Genomic DNA, 22,445 nt, shown 5'->3' with positions numbered 1-22,445 from the left:
AGAATTTGAGACACGGCAGGTGCCGGAAGGACTCTCTGACCTCCTACTTCTCTCCTGAAGCAGATCATGAGAGCCTTATGTACTAGGTGCCCTCCCTATACCTAGAGGAAAGGACCATCTTCATCTCTGAAGACAGAGGGATTCCAAGAAAGAATCCGAGTTTTCCCCAGTGTACTTGGTTCATGCTCTTTTGTCCTATTATGTTTTCCACAATTTTCCACTTTATCAAACATTAGTTTAAAAAAAAATGCTCAGCTTAAACTGTTTCTTCAGGCCTTCATTTCCTTTTGAAGACTTTGATATATTCACTATAACATCTATCGACACCTTCTCCTCTTTTTACCTCCCTACATCCTCCTTTTCCAAGTTGCTTCTCAACCAGTTTCCCTATCTCACTGAGACACTAACAACTAGTTGTTGGCCCAAAACTATTCAAGCCTGTAACTGAGGAGTCTTGATTTTTTCCCCCTCAGCTGCCTATATCCAATCCATCACCAAGTCTTGTTCTAGTTCCAATATTCCAAACACTTCTCATTTCCGCCACTACTGCTCCCTGTGACCTTGTCACTACCACCTCTTGTCCAAACACACACAACAGCAACTCATACTATTTCACATTCAGTACTTACACTGTATCAAATTGGTTTTATTTTTTTTCATCATCCTTCTCCTTCCAGGTATCTCCATGAGGGCAGAGACCCTTTCTATTTGACTTACCACTGCAATTCCAGTAACCAGAATACCAAGTACATAGTAGGAAGTACTAAAGGTACCCAAAATATTAAGCAATAGTAGGAAGGGAAAAACATTAATTGAACTATTGGCTGAAGCCTTTCCAAACCTTCCACTTCGCTTTTCTTTTTTTGTTTTCCTTCTGCACTATCTTAATGTAACTAGTATGTCAATTCCTAGATGTCCAAAATACTTGCCTTTCTCTGTGGCATGTGTTGCCATAGAAAGGAAGAAACACAGCTGTCACTGAAAACTGAATCAACTTATGTTAATACAATTGATTTAATACATCTAATGCATATATTAACTCACATAGTTTTCAAAATATTTCCCCCCAATGCTCCCCACACTACCTCCTCAAGTTCCATTCCTTTGAATGAAAGAATACACCTAGATAATCTTCAGAAAACACTACTACTATTTGAGGGCCAACTTTTTCAAACTGCTCTGAGGCAGTTTGAAGCTCTGCTCTGCTTTTCAAAGTCAAGAAAAGTACCGTTAAGTGATGGATGTGAATGGCTCACTGCATTCTTCCTACTACTTTTAAAGTATGATGAGTCTATGTATTATTCAGGCCATGACTAGCACCAACAAAAATCAGAGGCTTGTCATCTCTAATTTCAGTGATTCCCTTGCAATTCCTCTATGACTTTCAAAGACAATTTTCTGGTTAAAATCTTTGCCCTTGTTATATCAGGCAAATGCCTTTTTTTGTTCTTATTTAGCATAAGTATACAGTCAAATACAACACAGTAGCAATTGTTTTTAAACTGTGGAACCAGAAATATCCTTTTGAGAAAATACACCTTAGTAAGAAAATAACTTTTTTTTTTAAAGTAGGTTCCATGCCCAACATGGGGCTTCAACTCACAACCCTGGGAACAAGAAACATGCTCTGACAACTGAGTCAGCCAGCCACCACTCAAAAATATCCTTCTCTGCCATTTTCCCCCATCAGTCTGGTAATTTCAAGCTTAGGCCACTATGAGGTAACCATGATGTAAACTTATAGGTAACAAAAATAATAAAATACAAAACCATAATGAATCTGCAACTTTGGTAAAATATAATTACCTGATGTTTTTCTTAAGGGCTTTCTCCAGTTTCTTCACCTGTTGTTTATAAAGTCTTAATTCATGCTGTGTGGGCCTGTAGAAAGTAAGTCACATTGAATGCATTTAATTTAATGAGTAAAACTACAAAGGTATTTAATAAGATACACCATGTTACTTGTCACAAATATGCTTATTAAAATTCTTACAATATTGCAACGAATTTCTTCTGTGTATTCTCTGTTCAAAACTTTTTACCCATTTTTTATTGTTGTTAATTATTTGTTCTTATAGTGAAATATTTCAAATGTACAGACAAAAAGAGAGAATAGTAAAACAAATAATGGCATACCCACTATTTGGCTTTACCAAAGTTAAATATTAACAGATTTGATTCAAATCCTCTTTTAACTAAAACATTATACATATATTTAATTTCCATGTGTGGCCTTAGTGAGGTAACCACTACCCCAAATCCACTGTTCATTATTTCCATGCATGGTTTAAAATTTTTACTGCACAAATTTATATATTATTATGTGGTAGGTTTTTTAAACTTTACCTAAATGGTTTCAACTGTAGGTATCAGTTCCCTCTCCATTTAAGTATAATCTTTATGAGAACAAGTTATTTATTTTGGTCATGACACCAGAGCTTAGGACAGTGTCTAACTTACAAGAAGTATTCAACAAACTCTTGTTAAATGAAAAAAATCCTGACAATGTTCATTTCTCATTATTCACAGTCAACACGCAGAGCATCATCCTCTTGTGGTAACAAGCTACATAGAAATAGGTCTTGTATGCCATTTACATTTTTTAGTTCTCTTCTTTTACAACACAGGGATGAAATGAGATCATAAGACATTCCAAAGTAATTTGGGAATGGGAAACTCGTTTATATCAATCTGAATCTACTCTGTGTTCCTACCCACTTTTATCTTCTTCAGTGTGGGCTCCTATACTCTCACTTCCTTTGCCCACCTATGTGTTCTCGTTCCTTCTGCCACATGAGATATAACTAAAATGAGTGAAAACATGGTTTCCAGGATTAGTTTTAAAGTAAAGGAGCTACAAAGATACATTTAACACCCCAAATTCCAGGATGTATTTACTTTCCAAAAGTTAAGTAAAAATGATTTAAGTTTCTCTCACCTGGTTTCCAAATCTTTTTGGAGATTCAGCTTTTCACTTAGAAGCGCATCAATCTTGGATTTTGATTCCTTGAGTTGATTCTGTAATGACTTCAACACATTTCATAGAAAAATAGTTAACTTTCCAGATTATTTTACTTCATAAAAAAGTACTTATTACTCATGTAGTCCCCATACCATTAGAAGGCCTTTATAAGTCAGTGAGGCATCGAAACTTCTGTAGTCTTTCTCTTCTTCTGACAGACTTTCATCTTCCTTATATACCCTGTGAAAAGACAGATCGTGTGTACTTCTTATGAAAAATCTATCTTCAATAGAAAAAATATAGCTAACAAAAATCAGTAAAGGCTTGATAACATATATCAATTAAAATTTAAGCCAAATTTCCTACTTGTTCTCAGAGAGAATATTAGAACACACTACCCAGTATTATAGTACATATCTGCTCACTATCACCTTAATTAGAATGTAAAATCCATGTGGACCAGAACTTTGTTTAGTTCACCATTGTATCTCACTGCCTAGAAGAATATGGGGCATAAGAGGTGGTGGAAAAAACACTTTTTGAATGAATAAAAAAACAAAGCATACTGTTTTTTCTTCTACTACTTTTAGGTCACCAAAAATCCTATACAAAAAAAAATGCAAATGCAGAGTGGACATGGCAACAGATTTATCAGTCGCAATTCAAATCTTGATACCATTAACCCAGTGCTATTTGAGTACACCAATCTCAGAATCTGTCTTCTGTCAGAGAAGTATCTGTGACATCTACCTCACAGGACTGGTGTTAAAAGTAAAATAAAAAATACGAAAGCACTCATTTCCAGGAAATAAGAAGTGAACCTCAAAGTCCCTTGCTTCCATTATCCAAGACCATTTTTAAAAATTTCTATCTAATTAGGAATGCAAGCTGGTGCAGTCACCCTGGAAAACAGTGTGGAGGTTCCTCAAAAAACTAAAAACAGAACTACCCTATGATCCAACAACTGCACTACTAGGCATTTATCCAAGGGATACAGGTGTGCTGTTTTGAAGGGACACATGCACCCCCATGTTTATAGCAGCACTATCAACAACAGCCAAAATATGGAAAGAGCCCAGATGTCCATCGATGGATGACTGGATAAAGAAGATGTGGTATATTATATATGTATATATATATACACAATGGAGTATTACTCGGCAATCAAAAAGAATGAAATCTTGCCATTTGCAACTACGTAGATGGAAATGGAGGGGATTATGCTAAGTGAAATTAGTCAGAGAAAGACAAAAATCATGACTTCACTCACATGAGGACTTTAAGAGACAAAACAGATGAACATAAAGGAAGGGAAACAAAAATAATATAAAAACAGGGAGGGGGACAAAGCATAACAGACTCATAAATGTGGAGAACAAACAGAGGGTTACTGGACAGCGTGTGGGAGACAGGATGTGCTAAATGGGTAAAGGGCATTAAGGAATCTACTCCTGAAATCATTGTTGCACTATATGCTAACTAATTTGGATGTAAATTTTTAAAAGGTTAGGGGGGAGGCACGCCTGGGTGGCTCAGTCGGTTAAGCATCCGACTTTGGCTCAGGTCACGATCTCATGGTCCGTGAGTTCGAGCCCCGCATCGGGCTCTGTGCTGACAGCTCAGAGCCTGGAGCCTGTTTCAGATTCTGTGTCTCCCTCTCTCTCTGTTCATACTCTGTGTCTGTCTCAAAAATAAACGTTTAAAAAAAAAAAAAAGTGAGAACAACCCAAATGCCCATCACCTGATGATAGATAAATAAAATACGATGCATCCATGCAATGAAATATTCAGCAATAAGGAATGAAATAACTGATACATGCTACAACATGATAAATCTTTAAATCATTTTGTTAAATGAAGGAAGTCAGTCATAAAAGACCACATATTGTATGTTCCATTTACATGTAATGTTCAGAATATGAAAATCTATAGAGACAAAAAGTAGATTAGCAGTTATCAAGGGCTGGGGGCTTTGGGAAAAATTGGGAGTGACTGCTAGTGGTCAGAAGGTTTCTTCTGGAGTTAATAAAATGCTCTAAAATTCAGATTGTGATGAGGGTTGACAAATGTGAATATAGTAGGATATGTACTGTGAATACTAAGTTGCTGTACTGTGAAAATATGAAAAACCTTTGAATTTTACAATTTAAATGAGTAAATTTTATGGTGTATGATAATGGTGTATATCTCAATAAAATGTTAAATAAAAAAATAAAATAAAATTTCTATCTAATGAGAAAGATGGAATTAAACAAGGGGGCTTCTCCTAACTACTAATTCACTATAGAACCATTTTCCCTGGGGTAGTTTTTCAAATGTCTCTGACATCCCAAAAGAAAATCTGAGTCTAGTATATTTTATTCCTATGCTACCTTCCTTGGCTCTTTAATTGTAACCAAGTTAGGGAAATACTAACAAATAACTAGCAATTTAGGTCATGTAATCTATACTGAATTACTAACACTGGGCAAAGAAAAGTAAAGTTATATAGCTGAACACCTATCATTTTAAAATGTACTTTTCCTCTTTTTCAGAGATTATAGTGTATTTACAGTTTTCTAAGACTTCCAACTGCTTAACTTTTTTTTTTTTTAATGTTTATTTTTGAGACAGAGAGAGACAGAGCATGAACAGGGGAGGGTTAGAGAGAGAGGGAGACACAGAATCTGCAGCAGGCTCCAGACTCCAAGCTGTCAGCACAGAGCCCGATGCGGGGCTCGAACTCACAGACAGTGAGATCATGACCTGAGCCGAAGTCGGACGCTTAACCAACTGAGCCACCCATGCACCCCCCAGCTGGTTAACTCTTACATTTACATTTCTGCTGCCTTGATCGTTGCTTCAAGTTTGCTCGTGTATGGAAACAGAAAGTAACAGTCCATAGTATTCAGAAACTCCCTTCAAAGTCCCTCTGGAAGTCTTTGCACACCTGTGCCCTGAACTAGAGCCCCCACACAGTGTACTGTGCAGAAGGAGTATAGATGTGGTGAGATACTCATCCCCTTCAGGCCTCAGGACAACCGGGTAAGGCTTGGGGTGGTCAGAGTTCTTGAGCCAGGTGCTTCTGACTGCAGCTCTGGGTGTATCCCAGTGTGGTATCCCAACAGCAACTGCTGTCTCTCATAATGAGAAAAACTCTGAGCAACACTGCCCTTAATACACAGGTGTTAAGCAGGGGCTTTTGCCTCTGCAAGAGGCCCCGCCCCACCTGTCTTCTCCCCTTGGTCTTACTCCCCTAGCTCTATAGGTACCTACCTCCTTCCCCTGTGCTTCCTGTTTAGCCCATGTAGGCCTCCAAATTGTAATCTCTCTTCCCTCTTTTTCTCCCCTCTGTTCTTTCATCTTCTTTTCTTCAGTAATAACATACTTGTCAAGTATACCCTTCTTTTACAATACTCCCGCTCCTTCAGGTGATAATAATACCCTATTTATAGATACCAAATCCACCTTGAAGTTGCTACAACCTCACTAGCAAGTGAGTACTCACTCTAAGAAAGCCTGTTGTTTTTTAATTTGAGAGAGAGAGAGTCTGAGTCGGGGAGAGAGGCAGAGGAAAAGAGTCTTTTTTTTTTTTTTTTTGAGAGAGAGAGAGAGAGATAGGGTATAAGTGAGAGACAGATAGGGAGACGGAAGAGGGAAGTAAGTGGAGGAGGGGGGAGAGAGAAAGAAAGAGACAGACAGGAAGAGAGGGAGAGAGGGAGACAGGGAGAGAGGGAGAGAGAGAAGCAGGGCTCAACCCGGGGCTGGTGTTCACCTGAAGCAGGGCTTGAACTCAACAACTGTGAGATCATGACCTGAGCTGAACTCAGATGCTTAATAACTCAGCCATCCAGGCACCCAGAAAGGAGACTATTGGAGTTCATGAAGTCAATGAACCCTGAAAAACCCTCTTCTCTGGAGACTCATCACTGACAAGTTTAAATGACTTCTAATTTTTTCATCTATAAGAAGACTGTTTGTAATGTAGCTCCTATTTTCTTCCTTTCTCCTTCTCCCTTAATGAGAGACATTCCAATCCAAATATCTGGCCTGAGCAACGTTTGTATAGGCCAAACTATCTAATTTCAGCTAGGCCTGTGATGACAGGATTGCTAAGTGAAAAAGTAATTCCTTTCCCCCAAGCTTCTCATTCCTCAACCCTGCATTTTTACTGAAAATTCATGACAACCAAATTCAACACTCCTCCCCACAACAGCCTCAATCCTTTTATCATTTTTAGTCAGACAACCCCAGTTTGCACAACTTCAGAGGCAACTTCTTATACCATATTCCACGTGGCAGATTTCAAATGATAGCTATGCTAAATCTTCTCTACTCTTACTAAAGATCCCAAACTCTATCTATCCAGTCAGCAGTCAGCAAATGGCTGCCTGAGGGGTACATGCAGGCTGTGGATTTTCGAATTAAAGGTTTACATAACACAGCCATGCCAATTCATTTGCATATAATTTGCAGCTGGCTTTGTGCTACAACAGCAGAGTTGAATAGCTGTGAAACACTATACAGCCCAAAATGCCTATATTATTTACTGTCTGGCGCGTTACAGAAAAGTTTGCCAATGCCTGAATCTAGATTATAATTTACTAAAGACAGGGGCGCCCGGGTGGCTCAGTGGTTTAAGCGTCCGACTTTGGCTCAGGTCATGATCTCACAGTTCGTGAGTTTGAGCCCCGCGTCGCGCTCTGTGCTGACAGCTCAGAGCCTGGAGCCTGCTTCCAATTCTGTGTCTCCCTCTCTCTCTGCCCCATCCCCACTCATGCTCTGTCTTTGTCTTAAAAAATAATAAAAATTAAAAAAAACATTTTAAAAAAGAATTTACTAAAGACATAGCTCAAGGGTTGGAAGCGATATTCCGTTTGGACAATATTTTGTTTTTATTTGGACAGTGTTTTATTTGGACAATGTTTTTTTATTTTTTTAATTTTTTATGAGTGGTTGATACATAATGTGTCACAATGATAGTGATTCAACTTCCATGTTCTCTTTCCTCACAAGTGTACCTACCATCCATCACCATAGCTTTTTACAGTACCACTGACTACATTTCCTATGCTTTCCCTATTTTTCACATGACTTATTCATTCCACTACTGGAAGTGTTTATCTCCCACTCCCCTTCACCCATTCTGGCCACCCGTCCACTCCCCTTCCCTCTGGCAACCATCAGTTTGTACTCTGTGGACATATAATATTTTTTTAAATCATTGAGTTAATTGTGAATATAAAAAATCTTATTTATGGGGCGCCTGAGTGGCTCAGTCGGTTAAGCATCCGACTTTGGCTCGGGTCATGATCTTATGGTCCATGGATTCGAGCCCTGTACCAGGCTCTGTATTGACAGTTCAGAGCCTAGAGCCTGGAGACTGTTTCAGATTCTGTGTCTCCCTCTCTCTCTGCCCCTTCCCCACTCACACTCTCTCTCAGGCACGCAAAAATAAACATTAAAAAAAATTTTTTTTAAATTTTTTTTTTAACGTTTATTTCTTTTTGAGACAGAGAGAGACAGAGCATGAACAGGGTAGGGTCAGAGAGAGGGACACACAGAATCTGAAACAGGCTCCGGGCTCTGAAGCTGTCAGCACAGAGCCTGACGCGGGGCTCGAACTCACGGACCGCGAGATCATGACCTGAGCTGGAGTCGGCCGCTTAACCGACTGAGCCACCCAGGCACCCCTAAAAATTTTTTTAAATAAAATCTTATTTATAAATATAACCTTGTAATTTTTCTCAAAACACTCCTAGGCAAATCTAGCCACACTGAGCTCACATTCTTAAAAGGTATCAAATGGCTAGAGTATGTAGTAATGGCCCCCTTTAGAAAGATGGTACATAGCTGTCCAATTTGCCACAGTCCTCACCTAACCTGCTTCCCTCAATTTCATTATTTTCTTGATTGTGTAAGCTTAAGTTTGCAACCTCTCAAGCCATTAAAATCTTCACCTTCCTTCCCTTTACTCTTACATACTATGACCGTACATTTTAGTGTCAAGTTGGCTAGGCCTTGGTGCCCAGCTGTTTAGTCCAACACCAGTCTAGATAATGCTGTGGGGTATTTTTAGATGTGATGAACATTTATAAATCAACAGACTTTAAGTAAAGGAGAACCGCTGATAATGTGGGAGGGCCTCATGCAACTAAATGCCTTAAGAACAAAGACTGAGACCCACAAGAGGGAATTCTTTCCTGAATCTGCAGCCTGCAGGCCTGCCTCAAAAGCACATGAACCGATTCCTTTAGTTATTATTTTTAAATTTAATTCCAAGTTAGCATACTATAATAATGATTTCAGGAAAAGAATTTAGTGATTCACCACTTACATACAGTATCTAGTGCTCATCCCTTAACAAGTGCCCTCCTTAACACCAATCACCCACGTAGCCCATCCCCCACCCAACACCTTACCAGCAACCCTGTTTGTTCTATTTAAGAGTCTCTTATGGTTTGTCTCTCTCTCCATTTTTATCTTATTTTTGCTTCCCTTCCCCTATGTTCATCTGTTTCTTAAATTCCACATAAGTGAAATCATATATTTGTCTTTCTCTGAGTGACTTATTTTTGCCTAGCATAATACATTCTAGTTCCATCCATATTGTTGCAAATGGCAAGATTTCATTCTTTTTCATCACTGAGTAATATTCCAGAGAGACAAAGAGTGTGTGTGTGTGTGTGTACACAACACATCTTTATCCGTTCATCAGTTGATGGACATCTGGGCTCTTTCCATATTTTGGCTACTGTCGATAATGCTGCTATAAATATAAACATTGGGTGCACATGCCCCTTTGAATAGACAGTTTTGTATCCTTTGGATAAATACCTAGTAGTCCAATTGCTGGGTTGTAGGGTAGTTCTTTTTTTAATTTTTTGAGGAACCTCCATACTGTTTTCCAGAATGGCATTCCCACCAGCAGTGCAAAAAGGTTCCTATTTCTCCACATCCTGGTCAACATCTGCCGTTGCCTGAGTTGTTAATTTTACCCATTCTGATAAGTGTGAGGTGGTATCTCATTGTGGTTTTGATTTTTATTTCCCTGATGATGAGTGATATTGAGCATCTTTTCATGTGTCTCTTAGCCATTTGGATGTCTTCTTTGGAAAAGTATCTATTTCTTCACTGGATTATTTGGTTTTTGGGTGTTGAGTTTGGTAGATTTCTATAGATTTTTGATACTAACCCTTTATCCAATATGTCATTTGCAAATATCTTCTCCCATTCCATCGGTTACCTTTTAGTTTTGCTGATGGTTTCCTTTGCTGTGCAGAAGGTTTTTATCTTGAAGAGATGCCAATATTTCACTTTTGCTTTTGTTTCCCTTGCCTCTGGAGACATGTCAAGTAAGAAGTTGTTGCGGGCCGAGGTCAAAGTGGTTGTTGCCTACCTGTTTTCTCTAAAATTTTGATGGCTTCCTGTCTTACAGTTAGGTCTTTCATCCATTTTAAGTTTATTTTTGTGTATGTTGTAAGCAGTCCAGGTTCATTCTATGTCGCTGTCCAGCTTTCCCAACACATTTGCTAAAGAGTCTTTTTTCTATTGCATGTATTTTTTTAATGTTTATTTATTTTTGAGAGAGAGACAGAGTGTGAGCAGGGGAGGGGCAGAGAGAGAGGGAGTCAGAGAATCTGAAGCAAGCTCCAGGCTCTGAGCTGTCTGCACAGAGCCCAACATGGGGCTCAAACCATTAACTGTGAGATCATGACCTAAGCCAAAGTCAGACACTTAACCAAGTGAGTCACCCAGGCACCCCTCTATTGGACTTTCTTTTCTGCTTTGTCAAAAATTAGTTGGCCATATGTTTGTGGGTCCATTCTCGGGTTCTTTATTCTGTTCTATTGACCTATGTGTCTGTTTTTGTACCAGTACCATACTGTCTTGATGATTACAGCTTTGCAATACAGCTTGAGGTCTGGAATTGTGATGTCTTCAGCTTTGGTTTTCTTCATCAACATTACTTTGGCTATTCAGGGTCTTTTGTGGTTCCACACAAATTTTAGGATTGTTTGTTCTAGGTCTGTGAAGAATGCTGGTGCTATTTTGATAGAGATTGCACTGAATGTGTAGATTGCTTTGGGTAGTCTCGACATTATAATATTTGTTCTTCCTATCCAGGAGCATAGAATATTTTTCCATTTCTCTGTGTCCTCTTCAGTAGCTTTCATAAGCTTTCTATAGTATTCAGTATATAGATTTTTCACCTCTTTGGTTAGGTTTATTCCTAGGCATTTTATGGTTTTGGTGCAACTGTAAATGGGATCAGTTCCTTGATTTCTCTTTCTGCTGCTTCATTATTGGTGTACAGAAATGCAACCATTTTCTGTACATTGATTTTATATCCTGAAACTTTGCTGAATTCATGGATTAGGTCTAGCAGTTTTTTTGTGGAGCCTTTTGGGTTTTCCACATAGAGTATCATGTGGTCTGCAAAGAGTGAAAGTTTGATGTCCTTCTTGCCGATTTGGATGCCTTTTCTTTTGTCTGATTGGTGAGGCTAGGACTTCCAACATTATGTTAAATAACAGTGGTGAGAGTGGACATACCTGTGGTGTTCCTGACCTCAGGGGGAAAGCTCTAAGGTTTTCCCCACTGAGGATGATATTACCTGTGGGTCTTTTGTATATGGGTTCATGATCCAAGATGTGTCACATGAACCAATTCCTTTAAAATAAATCTTTCTATTTACATCAGTATATATCCTATTGGTTCTATTTCTCTTGAGAACCCTGAATAAACCTGAAAAACCCAGTTTTTCTGTATTAAAGGAAAAAGTATCTTCCTTCTTCCCAAGGCAAATGATGCCTTCTCATTCATTTTTAGGTTACTTGGGACTGTATGTGAAAGACTACTCTCTATAGGTTACTACAAATCCCTTGAACTCCAGCCAAATTGGCTTAATCACAGTGACATTAAAAAAAAAAAAAAAAGAAAGAAAAAAAGCCTACACTCTTATACCTATGCACTTTTGCCCATAGCATCCAAGCAATCTAAAATGACTACCTTTTTGGCCTTTCTGCTTTCCCAAATTTTACTTTTAAGCTCAAATACAACCCTCATCTGCTTTGTAAAGACTTCCCTAGTCACTCTATCCAAAACTATATTGTTCTTGTTTTAAATTCCTCTATTACTGTTTTACTTTAGTGATTACTTTATTATTACATTATATGTATTAGTGTTTTTTAATCTCTTATTATTTTTAATTATTAATGTGTTTACATTTTATCTCCCTTACTAGATTGTAAAATCTTACAAGGTAAGAACCATATCCAAATCATCCTATCTCTGTAGAATCTAACACCATCTAAAAGACACACTCTCACTTGGAAATAGGGAAGTCTCTGAAGTTACTTGATATAATGCTACTTTCTGAAAAGAATGAAACTAGGAATTGCTCTATCATTAGTTGTTCTTGTCTTTCCTTCCTTCTTTTTTCTCTCCATCCTGTCCCCCCCCCTTTTATTTTTTTTACACTGCCCACAGTGCTAGAAGGAATCAGCAACCAGCACAGCTCTGCTATTGGCTGAAGTGTTTCTGGAGTCATTATTCTCGGGGCAAGAATGTAAGAATGGAGTAGATAATTTATCTGCATGTTTTTTAAAGTATATCAAGTGCCTAAAACAATACGGCACAAGGTAGGTGCTCAAATATTTGTTAAAAGAATTATTCTATCTATGAACAATGAAACAAGGGCCTTAGATAACCCTCAGTTATTTTATGTTAGTTGAAGACCATTATCTTTATCTTTACCCTTATTATTTTTTTTTTTTAATTTTTTTTTTTAACGTTTATTTATTTTTGAGACAGAGAGAGACAGAGCGTGAACAGGGGAGGGGCAGAGAGAGAGGGAGACACAGAATCTGAAACAGGCTCCAGGCTCTGAGCTGTCAGCACAGAGCCCGACGCGGGGCTCGAACTCACAGATCGTGAGATCATAACCTGAGCCGAAGTCAGACGCTCAACCGACCGAGCCACCCAGGCGCCCCACCCTTATTTTTTAAATCAGAGGTGGTAAGTGTGTTTTAGTCTATATGTTTGATTTTTCACTATGACATTTTACCTTTATCTCCTTTAAGTCTGTATACTAATTAGTTTGGACTTTGTTAGGCAGCTAGTCAAATCTTATGTACCCTGTGGATACACTCAGTAAGTGTTCAGTGGCTACATGACATAGAACAAATTATAATACTTCAACAAACTAAATACTGTTTCTTCTGTCACCAATATTTTGGTGGCTGTTAAATACACATATCTTAAAATAAATGCAATAAATTTTAACATAAAATGTCAAATGCAGTCTTCAAGATCTTTATAGTTTTTTTTTTTTTTTTCCAACGTTTATTTATTTTTGGGACAGAGAGAGACAGAGCATGAATGGGGGAGGGGCAGAGAGAGAGGGAGACACAGAATCGGAAACAGGCTCCAGGCTCTGAGCCATCAGCCCAGAGCCTGACGCGGGGCTCGAACTCACGGACCGTGAGATCGTGACCTGGCTGAAGTCGGACGCCTAACCGACTGCGCCACCCAGGCGCCCCTCAAGATATTTATAAAAAAAGGAAATCATAGTTATATTAGGAAGATTTCCAAAATATATTTAAAATTTCATGAGATTATAAAAAATTTTGGTGTGATTCATGGCTAGGTAATAACTTTAAACACTGTAATACGGGGCACCTGCGTGGTTCAGTTGGTTGAGAGACCAACTTTGACTCAGGTCATGGTCCCATGGTTCATTGATTTGAGCCCCACGTTGGGCTCTGTGCTGACAGCTCAGAGCCCGGAGCCTGCTTCAGATTCTGTGTGTCCCTCTTTCTCTGTCCCTCCCACTTGCGCTTTGTTTCTCTCTCTCTCCAAAATAAATAAACATTAGAAAAAAATTTTTAATAAAAAAACTGTGATACATGATTAGTCTTACCTTTGTTTATGAAGTTTTCTAATTTTAGATTCATAATAATCAATTAGGCAAAGCAACCTAGAAAACAGAAGATAGACTTAATTTTCAAAATTTGGTATTGGAGCATTTACTACTATTGTCTCTATATAAGTTCAAATTACAATGATAAATGTACCAGCAAGTTTGTTTAAAAATGTGATTTTTTTACCTGAAGCATTATATTAAGCCATATATTTTATATTAATTTCAAAGTATAGGTTTTAAAATAACCACAAACTTCCTATCTCGACATATTAAATGAATATTTTCCTTGTCCCAGCAGTTCTACCTTTAGCAACTGCTCCCACAGACATATGCTTAAGCTTGGAACTCAAAATGAACAAAGTTATCCAATGCACCATTATTTACAAGAGTAAAAACCCAGAAATAATCTAACTGTTCTTCCATAAGGAAAAGTTAAATAATGACACATCTGCTCTATAGAAAACAATGAAGCACAGAAGAAATGATGTAAATTTGTATGTCCTAATAAAAATTGATAAGGAACAAAAGTAACGTTGCATAGCCAAATGTAGAGTATCACTCTATTTGTTTTAAAAAGAAATAATTTTAAGTGACGTTGTCTTTATCTTGAATAAGAACTCTGTGGGTTGTTTTTTTTTTTTTTTTTTTGAGAGTACATATCGGGGAGAGGCACTGGGAGAGGGAGAGAGAGAATCCCAAGCAGGCACAGGCACAGCGTAGAACCTGATTCAGGGCTTGACCTCATGACCTGAGCTGAAATTAAGAGTCGGTTGCTTAACCAACTGAGCTGTCCAGGTGCCCAACTCTATGGGTTCTTAAGAGGGGGATAATACCATAACCTAGGGGATGGTTCTAGTTGTCACACTAACTAGTTGGGGAGAGGGAAGGATCTTAGAAGTTCATCAATGAACTGACAGCCCTACTACACAATGAACCAACCTCTGCAAAATGCCAATGGCACTCCTGTTGTTAAACCCTAGGAAGGACACAAACTAAAGTATTACAAGTGATTATCTCTGGAATGTGGGAATTAGGAGGGGTAAGCAGATACACAGTATTTTACTTTACACACTTTTATACGGTTTGAATTTTTATAAACGTGCTGCATTTGTAATTTTTTTTTTTATTTTTTATTTTTTCAACATTTATTTATTTTTGGGACAGAGAGAGACAGAGCATGAACGGGGGAGGGGCAGAGAGAGAGGGAGACACAGAATCGGAAACAGGCTCCAGGCTCTGAGCCATCAGCCCAGAGCCTGACGCGGGGCTCGAACTCACGGACCGCGAGATCGTGACCTGGCTGAAGTCGGACGCTTAACCGACTGCGCCACCCAGGCGCCCCAACATTTGTAATTTTTAAAAACCCGTAAAAAAATAACACTGTTTTCACATTATTCTTTTTTTTTTTAATTTTTTTTTAACGTTTATTTATTTTTGAGACAGAGAGAGACAGAGCATGAACGAGGAAGGGTCAGAGAGAGGGAGACACAGAATCTGAAAAAGGATCCAGGCTCTGAGCTGTCAGCACAGAGCCCGACGTGGGGCTCGAACTCACAGACCGCGAGATCATGACCTGAGCCGAAGTCAGCCGCTTAACCGACTGAGCCACCCAGGAGCCCCACATTATTCTTTTTAAAGCAAGAATTCATACTTTTTTTCCATCTGAAGAAAATTACTCATCTCTTTTTTTCAGAGCTTATTCAACCAATTGTGCTTTTACTATACAACTTTCTGGGTTATTCTTTCTCTTCAATCTTTCTCCGTCTCAACACATACCAGCTTTCCTATTACCCTGCAAAAATGCTTTAATTTCTTTTATATCCTTCACAAACCCCCTCACCCCCTACTTCTCCCTTATGCTACCACTCCATCCCTCTTTTTCTTCATAGGAAAGTTCACTCATTCTGATTGTTACCAGATACCTTCAATAAACTTTTCAGGAAGACTTACTGTGTGTCAAACTGAGAATTCTGAGGAAGACAGTGAGAAGGCAAACACATAAAATGATTAGGCAGCATATAACACTTCTTATCACCTCTCTTTCCTGAAATACTTTTTTTTCCTTAGTTACCCTGATGCCCAAAGGTAACTCCTCTTTTCCCTCTTCTTTCTTCCTCTATCTGATATCTGGAAGGTCTCTGGAGTTCGGCCCTTCTAATTGTAGGCCAAGTATCTCTACATGGCTGATGGAAGGTACCTAAGCACATGTCCATACATGAATTCATCATCTTCCATCCCTCTTCCCCAAACCTAGCTTGAAATTGGGCTATTTTTGTTTTTTGGTTTTTTTTTTTGTTTTTTTTTTTTATGAAATTTATTGACAAATTGGTTTCCATACAACACCCAGTGCTCATCCCAAAAGGTGCCCTCCTCAATACCCATCACCCACCCTCTCCTCCCTCCCACCCCCCATCAACCCTCAGTTTGTTCTCAGTTTTTAACAGTCTCTTATGCTTTGGCTCTCTCCCATTCTAACCTCTTGAAATTGGGCTATTTTTGAATCCTCCTTCTTTCAGTATCTGCGGCCAGTTAGTCTGGACAATTCCTGTCCATCTTTGCCATAGTTCTCCTTTCTTTTGGATCTAATGCACGCCTTTGCAATCTCCAACCTAGACTACTACAGCTGATTAGTAACTTGTCTTTTTGTCTCTGGGTTTAATTTCTTTGATCAGAAATCCTGAGGGGGGGTGAGGGGGGTGGTTCCTGCTATATAGTAAGCAGAACCCAAACTCTTCAGCCTGGAGTTTGAGTCCTTCACAAAGTTCCAGCCCACCCTTCCATATTGTCTCTTAAGACACTTACCATCATCATTTTGTGCACTCTATGCTCCAGACCTCTTGGACTACTTGCTATTTTCAAATATATTCCGTTTTCCTGCCACCATGCTTCTCTAACTAAAATACCTTTCCTTCATCTCTACCTATTAAAATTCTATAAGTTTATAAGTTACCTCCTTCATGAAGCCTTTTTGGTCATCCCCATCTTCCTCAAAGGAAACTAATCTCTTCTTCTATCATGCCCACTTGGTATCCTATTTGCCCCACCATTACAGCACAGACCACAATCTGCCTTCTATTTTCTATGTATGTTTCTACCTACCCAGCTAGATTATCAAGTCCATAGTGGCAGGAAACATGTTTTTACTCATCTGTGTATGTTCTATATTGTTTTGCCCAATGCCTTTGTAACTTTTAAAAACAGCCATAGTGGTTCCAACTCATGTATTACTAATAGGGTTAATTCACAATTTTTTAAGCTCTGTATCTCAAACTGAAAATTAGCTTTATTAAAAATCCAACAGAGAATTTTCAGGTCATCAAATTCACACCTGAATTAGCTTGACTTCGGATGGCACATAAATTCTCCCAATACTTCTCTCTCTCTTGCCCTCTTACTCACTCAAATTGGCTGGTTTCTGTTCTTGTCTTCATTCCCCTTCCTCCTTCATTCCTCTCTTATATGCCTCTTTCTCCCACTATAATCATCTCCCTTTCCTTCTTTTAGTTCTTCCTTACCCCTATTTTTCTTTCTTTGCTTCTCTCTTTTTTAAGTTTATTCACACCTAGGAGAGCCTTGGTGGCTCAGTCGGTTGAGCATCTGACTCTTGATTTTGGCTCAGGTTGTGATCCCAGGATCATAGGACTGAGCCCCACATTGGGCACCATGAGCCTGCTTAAGATATTCTCTCTCTCTCTCTCTCTCTCTGTCTCTCCCATTCATGCTCTCTCTCTAAAATAAATAAAATAAAATAAAATAAAATAAAATAAAATAAAATAAAATAAAACAAAATAAAATAAAATAAAATATTGGGGTGCCTTGTTTGCTCAGTTGTTAAGCATCCAACTCTTGATTTTGGCTCAGGTTGTGATCTCATAGTTCATGACATCAGGTCCTCCATCTGGCTCCATGCTGACAGCAAAGAGTCTGCTTGGCAGTCTCTCTCTCCCTCTTTCTCTGCCCCTTCCCCATTCATGTGTGTGCGCGCTCTCTCTCTCAAAAGAAATAAACTTAAAGAAAAAAAAAAGTAGGGCATCTGGGTGGCTCAGTCAGTTAAGTGTCAGACTTGGGCTCAGGTCATGATCTCACGGTCCATGGGTTCAAACCCCACATCGGGTTCTCTGCTGACAGCTCAGAGCCTCAAGCCTGCTATGGATATTCTGTGATTTTCTCTCTCTCTGTCCTCCTCTGCACTCTCTCGCAAAAATAAACATTAAAGGGGTGCCTGGGTGGCTCAGTCAGTTGAGCGTCCGACTTCGGCTCAGGTCATGATCTCACAGCTCTTGAGTTCGAGCCCCGGGTCTGAGGCTGACAGCTCAGAACCTGGTGGCTTCTTTGGATTCTGTGTCTCCCACTCTCTCTGCCCCTAACCCACTCGCATTCTGTCTCTGTCTCTCTAAAAAAGAAATAAACACTCAAAAAAATTTTTTTAAATAAACATTAAAAACTTTTTTAAGTAATAAAATAAAATTTATTTACACCTATCTCTATATATTTATGGTATCTTAATTTTAATTTTTAAATTTTTGTCCTTTTTATTCCTTCAAAAGGATGAAAATTATATATATGTATTAGCTCTTAAATAATTATCAAAATAATCTAGTCTTAACTCATTTTTAATTTATATGAGAACTCATTTATTTTTATAGTAAAAGAGAAATATAATTCTATTATGTAAATACATAAGACTAGTTAAAATTTAATTCATTTATCCTATTAAATGAAAAAAAAAACATGGTGCTACCTTTCATACAAAAAGATGAAATATGGGGGTGTCTGGGTGGCTCAGCTGGTTAAGCGTTCAACTCTATTTTGGCTCAGTCATGATCTCACAGTTCATGAAATTGAGCCCCACATCAGGCTCCACGCTGACAGCATGGAGCCTGCTTAGGATTCTCTGTCCCTCTTTCTCTCTGCCCCTCCCCTGCTTGCACTCTCTCACTTTAAAAAATAAACTTTAAAAAGGTAGGGAAAAATGAACATAATAATGATACTGCTTGTATTTGCTAAAAATAACACTAAACATTTAAAATTACCCATAGGGGAAGTAAGGAATAGGCAAGGGGACAGAAATGAAAACACAACTTTCTGAATACGAATAATTAGTTTTGACTTTGGAATCATATTGATGTCTTACATATTCAAAAGTAAATCAAATATAAAAAAGCAATCCCTAAAAATTGAAAACAAATTTAAATAAACCTAACTGTATATTAATCTGGTGACACACACACAAATATTTCAAGGTATTTTACAACACTGTATTTGACTGCATCCTAGTAGAATACATTACTGGTGTCTAAGATAATTGCAAAGAAATTTAAATTTCATAAGTAGGCTTATTGTTAGCAGTAATTCTGGTATTATTTTGAAACCATTTTCATATATTACACAATAAAGCAAATGAATAAGTATTATATTATTGTTAGGAAAAAGGATTTCTAGCATAAAAGAAAGTTACAAATGTAGAATCAGACTTTCAATCCTGTAATGTTAACTTTAGATGGAAAAAAAAATTAATGATTTGTTTTCTCCCCAGAAATATATATATAATTCCCTGCACTCTTCACTAAAAAGTCCTAAAATCAGTGACAACATAATAAACATTATAAGCATGACGAGCAACCCCAACATCCAGACTGTGGTCTCTAAAAACCATTCCTAACTAAAAGAAATGTCTAATTAATTAATTTTAATTTTAATTTAGTCAATTCTAAATGTTTAGTGTTAGCTTTAACAAATATCTGAGTCCACTTCACAAAAGCGCTCTGAGGCAAAAAAAAAAAAAAATTAATTAAATAATAATAATGATAATAATAATAATAAAGCACAGAATGTGCCTTCCGCCTAAAAATAAGAAATTTAACAAAGATTAATGCGGTTGGGTCAAAAGGATATAATACCAGCAGGAAAAAGTTCCCACTGGCTGAAGACAGAATAATTTTATTATTAAAATACTTGAGTTAACAACTTTAGAAAGAAGAGAGATAGCCACAAACAAAAAAATCTTACTGCTTATCACTGGAAATCATAACAGCATCAACTTCTTATGCTAAAAAGTGAGAATTAAGGGGCGCCTGGGTGGCTCAGCTCGTTGGGCATCTGCCTCTTGATTCCAGCTCAGGTTATGAAGATCTCACATTTTGTGAGTTCAAGCCTCTGCTTGGGACTCTGTCTCCCTCTCTGCCCCTCCTCTGCTAGCTTTCTCTCTCTCTCTCAAAATAAATAAACTCTAAAAAATTTTTTTAAAAAGAAAAAGTAGGAAGTAAAATGAAAGAACTGAACATTAATTCTATCTTCCCTATAACAAACCACATAGGGCAACTAAACAGCCCCTAGTCAATAGGAAAGATTCTTTTTTTATGAAAGAATTAAACAACAACAACAACAACAACAGAATTGAAAAATCACCATTTTGCAAAATCATCAATTGGGTGAAACCATTAGATGAAGAGATGATGGGGAATTTTATAGTGGAAAGATTATATTACTATTTAACCCCAACAATCTAGTATCCCTAAGAGTAAGTCAACAAGACAGTATGTGCCTAATATGTTACAATTAGAAGCAATTACCACCTATGGAAGTATTTTGCCAAAAATATGTTTTCTTTTTTTTAAAGTTTATTTATTTATTTTGAGATAGAGTGAGTTTATTTATTTTGCAAGACAGAGAATCCCAAGCAGACTCTGTGCTGTCAGGGCAGAGCCTAACACGGGCTCCATCTCACAACTGTGAGATCACAGCCTGAATAAAAACAAAGAGTTGGATGCTTATATGACTGAGCCACCCAGGCACCCCTGCCAAAAATATTTGTATCTAAATTTAGGCCTAAATTCCAGTTTAGAGGAAATACAGGAGACAGAAGAGTAAGTTAAATGACATAATAAGAAAGCAAATCTAGCATAAACCAGTTTCCAAAACAAATGACCAGTTTCTTCAACAAGTCAATGACATTTTGGGGGGAAAATAAGCAGGGAACAAAAGGAGGAAGACTCCTCTAGTTTATAAGAGATATAACCACTCCCAAGATAAAATGTGTTTTAAAAAGTGATAATGAATAAAACTACACATATGAATTTATGTAGGAAACATTACTGTCTATCCAAGATGGTATGAGGAACTCTTTTGCAGAGATAAGCAAACACTCTGTTTTGAGTGACAATGCGTTCTTCCTCCTCTTTTGTTAATCTATAGATATCCTTTTGCAAAGAAGCAATGGTCTCTTGTTGCTCCATTTGTTTTTTCTTATAATGCTGACATTTTGCCTGTAAGAAATTTTTCAAAAAACATAATCACAATATGTACCTCTAGGACATGCTGCCCTAATAACATTGTACACAGCTTCTATCAAGATGCTTCATTCAAGAACTTTTAACAACTGTTTTCACATGGGTACAAGCTCCAAGGACATTAATAAGTCATAAACAGAAAAAAAAAAATCAAACAATAGGGAAACTATAATTAATTGGGTCTATTCAAGTTTGGGTATTAACTAAAGGAACTCAAGTATGTCCATAAAAATGATATAATTTCATAGATGAAAATAATAATCAGGAAACAACCAATATTAACAAATTGGATTTAACAAAAACCAGGATTTAAAATTTAGTTTTCTTTCTTTTTTTTTTTTTGAGAAAGAGCATACATGCACACGTGAGCTAGGGAGGGACAGAGGCAGGAGGAGAAAAAGAGAATCTTAAGCAGGCTCCACACCCAGCACAGAGCCCAACAACAGAGCCTGAAATGTGACTTGATCACATGACCTTGAGATCACAACCTGAGCAGAAATCAAGTTGGATAGCCACCCAAGTGCCCCTAAAATTCAGATTAAGTGATCAATGATAATTCAAGATTTCAGATAATTTGATCAATTTAGGCACTCGTGCAATATGAGAGGCAACAAACTCAGAGGAAGTCCCTAACAAGGATTATTAAGAAATAATATATACCCCAAGATTTGTTTTTTTAATTTTTTTTTTAACATTTATTTATTTTGGGGACAGAGAGAGACAGAGCATGAACGGGGGAGGAGCAGAGAGAGAGAGACACAGAATCGGAAACAGGCTCCAGGCTCTGAGCCGTCAGCCCAGAGCCCGACGCGGGGCTCGAACTCACGGACCGCGAAATCGTGACCTGGCTGAAGTCGGACGCTTAACTAACCGACTGCGCCACCCAGGCGCCCCTATACCCCAAGATTTATACAAAGGAATATAAATCTTGGACACTCTCTTGCTTGTCTTCAATGAAATATCACTGGCCTGGTTTTCTCTTACTCCCTACCTTCAATCCTTCAATGTCCTTTGAAAGCTCATTATCAACAGCACTATCATTGCTGTTATTAATACACTTTTCATTAAACTCAGTGAGAAACTCCATCCCCACCTATGCCTATAACTAAGACATACCATTTTCAAAAGAGAATGACTTGTCTAAGCACATGTTCACCTGCCCATAGTGTCAAGTTTACTGAGACTTAGATAGCCTCAAGGGGAAAAGGGGACTCAGCTTCTGATACTACAACATCTCCCAGGAACCAGTGATCATCTGCCTCAGCCCCCAACTGGAAGTCAGGCAGTT

General features: G+C 38.0%; 1 protein-coding gene across 11 annotated transcripts in view; it reads right to left on the bottom strand.

Moving 5' to 3' along the window:
* Window positions 1-22,445, bottom strand: part of CEP70 (centrosomal protein 70) — an 87,710-nt gene that overhangs the window by 21,847 nt on the left and 43,418 nt on the right. For all 11 annotated transcript variants that reach the window (XM_043595283.1, XM_043595286.1, XM_043595292.1 and 8 more), the window contains 5 exons: window positions 20,964-21,133; window positions 13,866-13,922; window positions 3,115-3,202; window positions 2,939-3,027; window positions 1,807-1,881 (listed from right to left, as the gene is read on the bottom strand). In XM_043595283.1, the coding sequence (XP_043451218.1) occupies window positions 1,807-1,881; window positions 2,939-3,027; window positions 3,115-3,202; window positions 13,866-13,922; window positions 20,964-21,133 (479 nt within the window). The remainder of the gene's footprint in view (window positions 1-1,806; window positions 1,882-2,938; window positions 3,028-3,114; window positions 3,203-13,865; window positions 13,923-20,963; window positions 21,134-22,445) is intronic.

This window comes from Prionailurus bengalensis, chromosome C2 (genome assembly GCF_016509475.1).
Source record: "Prionailurus bengalensis isolate Pbe53 chromosome C2, Fcat_Pben_1.1_paternal_pri, whole genome shotgun sequence".
In the NCBI taxonomy this organism is placed as follows: domain Eukaryota; kingdom Metazoa; phylum Chordata; class Mammalia; order Carnivora; family Felidae; genus Prionailurus; species Prionailurus bengalensis.
Note: the sequence above shows the minus strand (reverse complement) of the source record. Positions and strands in the feature narration are given on the sequence as shown.